The sequence below is a fragment of the Telmatherina bonti genome, assembly GCF_933228915.1.
Source record: "Telmatherina bonti genome assembly, chromosome: 7".
Taxonomy (NCBI): domain Eukaryota; kingdom Metazoa; phylum Chordata; class Actinopteri; order Atheriniformes; family Telmatherinidae; genus Telmatherina; species Telmatherina bonti.
Window position 1 is genome coordinate 36,729,090 of NC_136625.1, and position 10,989 is coordinate 36,740,078.

General features: G+C 41.8%; 1 protein-coding gene across 1 annotated transcript; it reads left to right on the plus strand.

The window, feature by feature from the left end:
- Positions 1-1,644: 1,644 nt before the first annotated feature.
- On the plus strand, positions 1,645-10,948 carry LOC306758283 (uncharacterized protein). The gene is made up of 7 exons (XM_079243564.1): positions 1,645-1,823; positions 6,474-6,618; positions 6,683-6,778; positions 6,929-7,073; positions 7,146-7,291; positions 7,430-7,569; positions 9,250-10,948. The coding sequence occupies exons 1-7, from the start codon at positions 1,724-1,726 to the stop codon at positions 9,396-9,398; spliced, it is 921 nt and encodes a 306-aa protein (XP_079099690.1). The 5' UTR covers positions 1,645-1,723; the 3' UTR covers positions 9,399-10,948.
- The last annotated feature ends 41 nt before the right edge of the window (positions 10,949-10,989 follow it).

Here is a 10,989-nt window from a genome sequence, read left to right on the forward strand (position 1 = left end):
TCTTTGTCTTTATGACATATTACACATATTCATAGTGCACTTGTTGAACTGGACAATTTTAGCATATATGGTGTAAAAACCTCCACCAGTAAGACTTTGGAGACGATAGAAAGATAACTGGAGGATAAGCTCTGGTTCCCATACACAACCCATCAGGACCCACCACCCTCCATGGAAACTTCCATCAGGAACCAGGAAGGGATGGGAAGGGATCTCACCACGACGTTCTGAGTTTGAAGCATCTTTTGGTGATACCAGATCAATCACAAGTTCTCGGCTGTCTGTCAAAGATGCTGCATAACAGAACAGCAGATGGTTCATGTGTCACACCTTAGGATGTGGATCTGCAGATCCGGTCCTCAGGGGCCGGTGGCCAGCCTTACAAGCTGATAAACTTGTAGGAACATAATAATATTATAATTTATTATAGTTTTCAGACACTCATATATGTTTTTTAAATATCGGACAGAAGTTTTGTCAAATAAATTATAATTGTTTTTTTTATATATAATTTAATTTGAATTAATTATTCAATTTTAAATAAGTTACAATTATTTTTAAGATAATTTAAATTAATTATAATTTAATATAATTGTAAAGTAGCTGTTTAATAAATAATGATATTCAAGAATATATAAATGAAAAATAAAAGGGTAGTTCAAGAATGGGCGGAGCCTGATGTGTGAATGGGCGGGTCTTTCTCCAATAGAGCCCGCCCATAGCGCCGGGTCTGCACTGATTTGGCAACTTATTGCTCTTTGTTCACTTGAGATAATGTGGCATCACGTATCTACATCTGAACCTTGGCCAAGCAATAATTTGCAAGACACACATAAATAGTAAAAGTTGAGAAATAATATTTTGTCTTGCCGTTTCTTCCAGCAGCCAACGCAGCTCCACACAAGCAAACTGGTACCAAGAAAACCAAGCTGACTGGTGTGGTCCTCTTCCAGTGTGAATGTCACTGGACCACCCAGTGAAGCAAACAGAATAAGTAACAAGGATATCCTAGAAAACACTGTAATGCCACTGTGCTGGTATGAAACAAGACGATTCTCAGGGTCACATGATCACAGTAGTCCATCAAATGTCAGGATTATGTTTGCATATTTTACTGGTTTATGGATGTTTTTAAGCCTTACATATTAGCATACTAATTCATTTAGTACTATGTAGGTCATTATATTAAATGTATCCATTTAAATAATCTTACATTTATCTTTAGTCTGATAATCTTATTTTATTTCTAATTTATTAACTAATTTATTAAGTTTTAAGCTTTTATTTCATATATTTATCTTAATAAGTTTTGTTCATGTTTCATATTGAACCTGTGATGAAGATATAAATGCACCCTTTCCAACTGGGATTTGCCTTTACAGGGAAAAAATTACAGACGTTGAGAAGAAGAAGCAAAAACTAATGGTATCATTATATCCCACTGCTGAAGTTCATTTATGCACATTTTAATAAGCTCCAGAGCTGCTTTACAGGTTTTCACAGAGCCCGTGAAGGCACCACGCAGCAGGTTTTTACACAGAGCCCGTGAAGGCACCACGCAGCAGGTTTTTACACAGAGCCCGTGAAGGCACCACGCAGCAGGTTTTTACACAGAGCCCGTGAAGGCACCACGCAGCAGGTTTTTACACAGAGCCCGTGAAGGCACCACCGTGTCCGCCCTGCTTGTTTTGCTCTGACAGCAGCTCTGCAGCCATCAGACAGGATGAAGGACAACCACCTGGGCAGAGTCTTCGTCATCGGCGCGTGCTGCGTGGTGTACGTGGCCGTGTTGGTGGTCAACGCGTTGGCCGGAGCGGGGAGAGGTGAGTTCACGGACCAGGTGGTCGGAGACCCCGAACCGGATCTCTCTGTTTACCAGACCCACAAAACATGTCGCGTTTCCTTCTCAGTCTCACGCGAGGATTCTGGTCTCACTGGGTTCTGTGCTGGTTTTATTGGGTTTCTGTGCTGGTTTTATTGGGTTCTGTGCTGGTTTTATCGGGTTCTCAACTGGTTTCTGTACTGGTCAGTCAGCTACTGTAACTGGGAGACTCCCAGTGAACTACGGTTTCGTGTAGTTTCGTTTCCAGACCGTGAGAACTGGTTTTGTTTCGGTGTTTTGTTGTGTTTTAGTGATAAAGGTGAAGAGGTCAGGACATTGTTCTGTTGAAGACTTATTCCAAAAGTTTTCAGCAGCTGCTGAAGTTTCTGTGGATCCTCTGAAAAGTTGGAATGTGGGAAACCAGGGTGTGTCCACATCTGGACGGACTTTTCCTTCAGCAGTGTGTTTCTGACTCACTGCTTCTCAGCTGGAATGTAAAAGAGGGATCCTCCAGCTTTCTGAGAATTTCTGTTCCTTGCAGAAATAAGAAAAACAAAAAGTAATTTGTCACTTTTGCCACTTACATGCAGAGGCGCCATATGGGGGGAAGTTAGGAAGGTTCTAAGGGCCCCACGACTTGATAGTGGGCCAAAAAGAAAATATATAGCAGTAATATAAACTGATAAACCATTTATATTAAAATAACCTCGTTAGATGTATGCACTATGATTTAACCCTTTATAGGGAACTCAATGAAATACCTTCGAATTAGACATTTTAACCTAAAACCAAGACCTCCATTCTGTTGTTACATTAACAAAAAAAAAAAAAAGTTTCATGCTGAGTATGAAAGAAAACAAAGTGTTAAAAAACAGTCACTTACCCCATAAAGGGTTAAATAAACACAGCCGTAGATCTTTATTATTCCCATGAAAAGCATTTTTATCAGCTTGAAGCACAAACAAAAATCTAAAATTTGTGATGAAGTGGCGAGGTCTCTGGCGTTTCATAGTCCTGGCAGCGCCCTGCTTACATGATACCCAAAAAGATTGTTTCAGAATAAATTGTAGATTAGTTAGTAGATTGTTTGTATGATATAAAAGATGAATGTTAGTACTATATATCCTTTGTCCATAGTTTTGATAATCAATCATCCATATTACTGTGTTCCATTTGATCTAATAGTAACTTTTCTGACGAAACACACAAATTCTTTATTTTCATTCAATTTATGACATGTTTGTCAGATATATTACTATTTTATGTCCCTTGGGGTGACTGTCATTTCCACCATATACAACTAAATGTAACATTTGGGATTTTATTTTTCTAACGTAATTTTTGCAAGCGCAGGAAGTTTTATGTGACAAAGCAGCACATGACAGGACAGCAGGGACGGGAGAGAAACTGGGAAAAAATCAAGTAAATCTTTATGATTATTGCTCGTCCTTTCCAACAGCTCATATTTCATTTGAATACAAATAGTAAGAAACATAACATATTGTGTGTTTTGAGAATATTTAATACCAAATAATATACCTGATGTTAGTGTGCTATTACAGCCAGTTAAAAACACAAAAAGAACAATGAGAAAACGTTAACTTTAAAATACAATCATACATTCGGTCGGATGCATTGTATGAAGTATGAAACAAGTGAAATGTTCCAAAAACAGGGGTTGTGTAAGTTGTTCTATTTTTCTTTTAATGACTCATTTTTGAAGTAATGGAAACGACACTTCCCTCTAAATAAATAAAAATTATGTAGATTCATCTCAAGCACCATCTGAAAATGTTCCTACATATAATGGAGAAGTAAAATATATTCAAGTATTTGTAAAAATATTAAATCCACACATTTTCCTGACCAAGCTTGCTTGTAGTTGGAGAGCGACCCAAATACAGAAACACTGGAACAGGAGGAAAAAGGTTGAATGGATGTTTAAAGACGAGCATATTGCAGGAATCCCGAACTATCCTGCAGACTTTCAGCCATTCCCGACTGCTGCACATCTCAGTCCAGTTAGTGGTTCCGTAGCAGACTTGTGCAGTTTGTCAGAGACCCATTTGCATCAGGGATTAATCAAATATCTGCAGAATTAGGGACCTTGAGAACCAGGGGTGGGGAACACTAAACATGGTATCGGGATGGGAGATAGCAACAGGTACGGCATACATGGAAAGCCCCAACCAGGTGGATGGAAGAGGAAACAGGAGGACCTGGACTGAACTCAGGCTGGATGTCTTGAGTCAGCGTGGGAGAGATTGTTAACTTTTTCCTTTTCTAGTTTGTTTGTTTTAAGCAACTTTCTCAAATTAGTAGATTTTACACAAATATGCTTTTGTTTTCTGGCAGCTTGTGTCATGCAGATGAAATAATGACGTTTCAGAGAGCCGACGTTATCTAAATCTCTCCTTTTGTCCACATTTTTTCTTTCATGTGGACAAAAGCACATTTAAAAATGATTGTGGGAGCAGCATTTAGCTCAGCTGGTCTACCTCTGACCTCATGAGGAGCATGCAGCTGGCGCAGGTTTTAGTCCTGACCCGAGGCCGGCAGCTACATGAACCCTGCTCTCTCTGTGACCCTCTTTTCTGTCGAGCTACCGTGAAATACAGGACACAAGACCTTAAAAGAAAGAATGTGGACAGATGAATTCAATCTGTCCTCCACTCCATCAGTCATGGACCTTAACAGCCTCTTTCCATCTGGTGCCAAACATCCAGAGACCTCGTCTGCATCCACCTCTAGCCTGTCTGTCTCCTGCAGTCAGGTGAGGAAACTGACTGAAAAAAGACTGAAGGCCCATAACAGTGCGAGCCCCAGGCTTCTGAAAACCTGCCGGGGATTTATGTTGGGTTCTTCAGCACCTTTCCAACAGAACAGTTCTGTGGAAAACATCCCGCCTTGTTCCCAACCATCTGAACCTGTGGAAGTTAGAGTTGATCCATGGTCAAACAATGGTAAACAATGATACATCTGGTAAACAAACACCTGGTAAACAGTGACATCTGGTGTGGAATATTCTGTGCTATCGGTGCTATAGAAAGGAGGCAGCAGCTGATTGCAATTAGACTACATTTATTACAGACTGACATAGATTTAGAATGGACAAGGGGAAGGCCTCTCTTCAGGAGAAAGCCAGTTGCTTATATAGGGCTCGTCACCAAATGACAACATTGTCTTAGCATCTCTATGAGATGCAGACAGTTATTTCCCAAACTCGATAAGCAAGTGAATACCTTTCAGTCCCCAATTACAGTTAAACACCCAATCAAGACAACAGATGATGAATGACTTCAGGAGGAACAACAGTAAACAAAGCACCGTTTACCTCTGAGTGGAGGAATACAAGAACCTTGGAGTTCAACTGGACACCTAACCCTAACCCCCCTCCGATTATTTACACTAACACTAACCACTCCCACTCTGATGCCTAAACCTAACCAACACTCCCCCATGCTCCTCCCCCCTCCTTCCTAACCCCTCTCCTGCGCTTTACACTAACCCTAACCACTCCCACTCTGATGCCTAAACCTAACTAACATCCCCCCTCCCCTCAAACCTCAAATCCCCAAATATGCCCCCTTAAAGTAAAACTCACAAAACCAAAGTAATGGAACCAGACTAACGCTTTCTGAGTCACAAGGAATGGAAGAACTTGGCTTCACACACAGAGAAAAGACTAGAACAGAACTGATCCAAGCCTCCCATGCGCCTCTAACACACACCTCTGACCCATCTCCAACACCCCACCCCCAACCCCCCAACCCCATTTGAACATATTAACCCAGAGACATAACACTCGGACTGCACCTCCAGTTACGCCCAACACCCTACCAACACAACTCAATGGCGAAGTGTAATGGTGGGACGCCCTGCCACACTTTAAACATACAAACACACATAGCGGCCAGGGGTCCTGGCCGTCAAGGCACATTGGGATCACGAGCGAGCGTGCACACCTCATCATAGCTGGCACACAGTAACCTCCAGGGTCGTATCCGCTAAGACTTCATGAAGCATGTTAGAGAGCTACCTCTCACCCAACCTAACTGACTGAAAATCCAACACAGTAGCATCCAGAGTAGGCTCTCAAGGGTTGCTGTCCTGCAGTTTTCAAAGTTTCCTGTTTCAACACCATTAAATGAAATGGCACCAACAGCCGATGATGTTCTGCAGAAAGACTCGTTACTTTGAGTCAGGGTTGTTGGAGCAGGGGTAGGCTGAAAACCTGCAGGATTTTAGCTCGAGGAGTGGAGAAATGACAGCGCAGACTCTACTGAGATCTTCGGTACCATGATGTCGTATTTTCTGTGGTGGAAAGTTCCGTCTGTTCTGCAGACTTTTCCACAGGAAAGGCTCATTCCTGACGTTGCTCTCCAGAACAAGACTGTGACATCATCACAACATCCTTCTGGGACAAATGTAATGAAGCGTTTATCGTGATTTGGCCACCGTTGACTGGATAGCGAGGCTTACGGCTGCTATCGTCTTTGGTATGAACCCTGCGGGCCGAGAAGCAGTCCCACCCAGGAGGTGTTCAACGTGAAGGTGGAGCTGGAGAATCCAGAGAAAACCACCCAGATAAAAAAACCAGAACCTTTTTTTCTACAAGGTGGTGCTAATTCTTAATGTTCCTGACTTCCAGGTCCTTTCCACTCCAGTATCGGCAATGTTTCAGCCCGGTACGAGACGGACATCACTCCAGCTGGTTGGACCTTCTCCATCTGGGGTGTTATCTACACCTGGCTGACCCTGATGGTCATTTTCATCACCACCTTTATCTGCAGAGGGTAAGTGGACCGGAACCGCTACGCTAAAGTGGAGCCGCCTGAACTGATTCCTGTCTCTGAACAGATCCTGGGCTCAGTGTCTGCTGCCGTACGCCTTCTACTGCTGCTGGCTGCTCAGCATGATCACCAACATGACCTGGCTCCTGCTGTGGGACAGGGAGTAAGTCTTCTGCAGACAACACTGGGAACGCTGGTTAACTGGTTAGGTTACTGGTGTCTGTGAGTGGAAGGAGATCTGAACCAGGCAGTGAGGATGAAACGGAGCTTCAGCCCAACACACCAACACCCTCCTGTTTGCTCTGGTTTGCAGGTTGATGCTCGCCGCTCTGGTTGTGTTGATCCTCATTGTGATGTCCAACTATGGCGCTTTGTTCGTCTGTTGCTATGCAACAGATTATTATGGGCTGTGGTTGCAGACGTATCACCGTAAGACTCTGGCAGGTCTCAGGATCCTGGTAGGTTGCTGTGCGGTCAGGAACATGGCCTCCGTCCGGTCTGTGTAACCACACACCGTGTGCTTCCATCAGGTCCAGAACGGATTGACGGTCTACGCCACATGGACCTCCATCGCCTCTCTGATCAACTTCTGCTTGGTTCTGCATCTGTGGGGGGTTGAGAAGAGCACCGCGGCCACCGCCTGCCTGTGCATCCTGTTTGCCGAGGTGGTGGGATGGTAAGGTCCGGCATCTCTCTCCCCTCCCTCTGCTTGTTTCGGGTTTCTTTCAGGAGTTTTAGATGAATGGAAGGAAAATGGTTGTTTTTGTGTGTTTCTCCTTTCTCTTGACGTTTGCTTTGCTTTGTCTCCGTCCAGGTTCATTCTGGAAAACTGGGTTCTGGACCGCTGGGTGAGGAACATCCTGACAGTCTACCCCATGGTGATCGTCGCTCTGGTTGGAGTTCTCTACAAACATTTTAACCCAGATGATCCGACTCCCAATTCTATCTTTACTGGTGAGTTAACAGACACTTCCAGTTCTAGACTGGACTCCCTTTTTCCTCCTGAACTGTCCTAAGTCTTGGTGTCATGGAGTCAACAACTTGTTGAACACGAGAGCCTCCGTTCCACCCATAGACTGTATATAAAAGATGGGCGGAGCCTCCGTGACGTCACCCGTAGGTTTCTGAAGAGCTGAATTGAAGCTCGGTGGGCGGTTCCTACCATCGCCATCTTGGCAGGGGCATGTGTGTCGTCTCTCCTGGAAAATACAAATATGGGCAAAGAGGTGGAGCTGAGAGGGGAGCTGTGAGCGTCATGGTGGATGATTGACATCTAGTGAACTCCGAGCTTTCTGTAGCTAAGAGCTAACCGAGCTAACGCAGAGATAACAGGAGCTAACCAGCTAACGGAGGTAAGCGGACTATAGCTAAGTCATGTTGTTAACCGGCTAAAAACCGCGGTTGTTCTACGTTCTTCTGACTTGAAGCAGGATATCGGGTACCTGTCAATCAAAAGGACACGCCCCTAAATTTGCAGAACTTCGAGATTAAATTACTTTTAAACGGGCGACTTAGGAAAAACGTCACTCCCCCCACAGTTGTCATGAAGGTAAACCTGACCTATTAAACCTAAAATGAATTTTTGTACCAGGCTGTAAACATGTTTATTCCTGCTGTAAACATGTTTATTTCTGCTGTAAACATGTTTATTTCTGCTGTGAAGTTGGTCTGTTTAACATGGGAGTCTATGGGGATTTACTCTGTTTTGCAGCCCCTAGTGGATGAAGGGGGAACTGCAGTTGTATGCACTTCCACATAGGCTTCACTTTTAACTGCCGCTTGGTTCCACCACATCCCGGCGCTGCTCTGATCTGCTGATCAGCTGTTCCACCTCGGATCAGATGTTTCTCCTCACAAGCAGCTGATCAGAGACCAAACTTTTTTTTTTCTCCTATTGAGGTAACTTCGGGGTTAACCCTTGGTTTTCCATACTCTGACGCTGTTACAGTGGTAACTCTGGAGACGGTTATGTTCTGGGAAAGAGATGGACTTCAGCAGCAGCTTCTGACCAGTCAGTTGTCTTGAAACTATCAGCATGTTGGATAATCCAGTAGTTCCAGTATCATGCATCATTAATAATAATGGTCACACATGGCGTAACTGCAGAACTATGAAATACTTGTAGTGCCACAGTAAACAATTAATATTCCAACACAAAACGTGCTCACACAGGGTGGGGGGGGGGCTCAAAATGGAAAATGTACAGCAAAGGAAGGACTCTGCGGAAGCTGCGGAGACACCTGGACTGCAGTAAAGGAAACATGCTGCCGTTCACATTGTCCCATGAATTAATATTGCAAAATCTCTGTTGCTATGGCAACAGTGTTGCTTTTGGCCTGGATGGTGTCTGAAGTCTTCATATGGTGAAGACTTACTTATTTTAATGAAAGACTTTTTATATTGCTAAATTTTGTTTTGGCTTTTTTTTTTCCTTTTTGCTTTTTACGTTTAAATAAACCAAAATCTAATCCAATTACTCAGACATCACGTCTTTAGGAGTAAAAACAGGTTTTTCTCCTTAAGCTGTGACGTGATGAATAAAAAGCCTGACAGGAAACAACATGATGTGTTGCAGTAGATATAAAATCCTGTGGTTTGGAAGCAGAAACTGATTTTGCTCTCTGGTCCTTCCAGTCGTGCTGCTGGTGTTGGCTTGCATCCTGATGGTTTCCCGAGTCTGCACGGTCATCTGGAGGAACAAGCGGCGGCCTCTCCACTCGCCGGGTTCAGTCAGGCGGATGGTGTCGCCGCTCGACGGCAGCACTTTCAGGATCTTTTCCTGAGCAGCAGCTGATGTGTTCAGGAATATTAAAATGAGAATTTCTCACCATGAAGCACAAAGAAATGCTAAATATTCTCTTTATAAACATCTTCTGTGAAATATTAACCGTTCACGACTTTAAACATCTTTTCCAGCTTTGTTTTAAGTTCTTCATATAATTCATATGAATCTACATTAGTTACAGATTTAACGTCTCTTTCATCAGATACAGCTGTGCTCATATGTCTTCATCCCCTTTCATTCAAGAAAAGGCTGAATGTACAACAGTCACTCAAATAACTGGAGACTTAAAAAAGGAACAATAACTAAAAATTTGCAAAAATATCATTTAGTAATATAAGACACTGTTTTTTCATTTAATTGAGTGAAAGAAAGAAAGAAAGAAACAAACAAAGAAATATGTCCTGGACAAATGAGAGACTTTTCTGTTGAACAGTGGGACAAAATACCTGTCAACAGGTGCAGAAGTCTGACTGAGAGGAGCAGAAAACACCTGACTGGAGCGGAAACATTAAAGGATTGTTCTACTAAATATTAGTTTATAACTGATGGAATATGTAATAAATTATCTTATTTGTTTGCTTTTTAAATGAAATATTTCTATTGAACCAGAATTAGAAAATAATGTCATGATTTTCATCAAATTTTTATTTATTATTACTTTAGTCAGTTTCAGCTTATTTTACAGGCAGCTGTTTGTTTCCTTCTTTAATGAAAGAGGATGAATAAATATGAGCACAACTGTAACGATACACCATCAATGTATTACGAGTTTTATTCATTTTTGTTTAACTTTGATTTACTAATAAAGTTTGTTCACGTTTAAAACATGCTTAGAAAATGTTTCAGCAACAGAATGAAAACCAGTTTCTTCTGATAGTGTTCTTTAAAAGAATGATTTGGTTTGTTTTTGTGGTCCTGTGAAGAACTGGTGACCAGTCCAGGTGTACCTGCCTCCTGCTTGATGATTACTGGGATAGACTGCAGCTTCCCGGGACCCTTGATGGACTCCGCGCTTCAGGAAATAGATTTCTTTTTGTTGTTTCTATTGTCAACAGGAACTTTTCATTTTCAGTTAAACCAGATTGTTAAACCGTCTCATGGCGAGCCATTAAAAAAACTTTTATATATAAACTAGAAAAAAACTCTGAGAGCACAAACCTTGTACAACTGTACAAGACATGAAACCCTTAAAAAACCTTATTTTACAATACTTACAAAACATACATATTGTAACTTGTTGAATGTGCTGAATATATAACACGTTTTTTTTTTTTGTTTTTTTTTTATTATTAATTTTTGTTTGTTTATTCAGTCGGTTTTTCACATATGTACCATTATGGCACAAAGGTTTCCTACAAACAACAAACCCCAAAAACTTAACCTCCAAAAGTAAAATATATACAGTTGTGTTCATATTTATTCATATCCTTTCATTAAAGAAGGAAAAAAAACAGCTGCCTGTAAAATAAACTGAAATTGACTGAAGTAATTTCTGTCCCACTGATCAACAGAAAAAGCTCTAATTTGTCCAGGACCTATGTGTTTGTTTGTTTTTTCTTTCTTTCTTCAACTCAATTAAATGAAAAACA

What these genes read in the sequence shown, in the direction of transcription:
- LOC306758283 (XM_079243564.1), top strand. Translation starts at nt 1,724, where the DNA reads ATGAAGGACAACCACCTGGGCAGAGTCTTCGTCATCGGCGCGTGCTGC. An exon ending in TGGCAGGTCTCAGGATCCTG is followed by an intron (nt 7,074 to 7,145) that starts GTAGGTTGCTGT and finishes TGCTTCCATCAG; the next exon opens with GTCCAGAACGGATTGACGGT. An exon ending in TTTGCCGAGGTGGTGGGATG is followed by an intron (nt 7,292 to 7,429) that starts GTAAGGTCCGGC and finishes GTCTCCGTCCAG; the next exon opens with GTTCATTCTGGAAAACTGGG.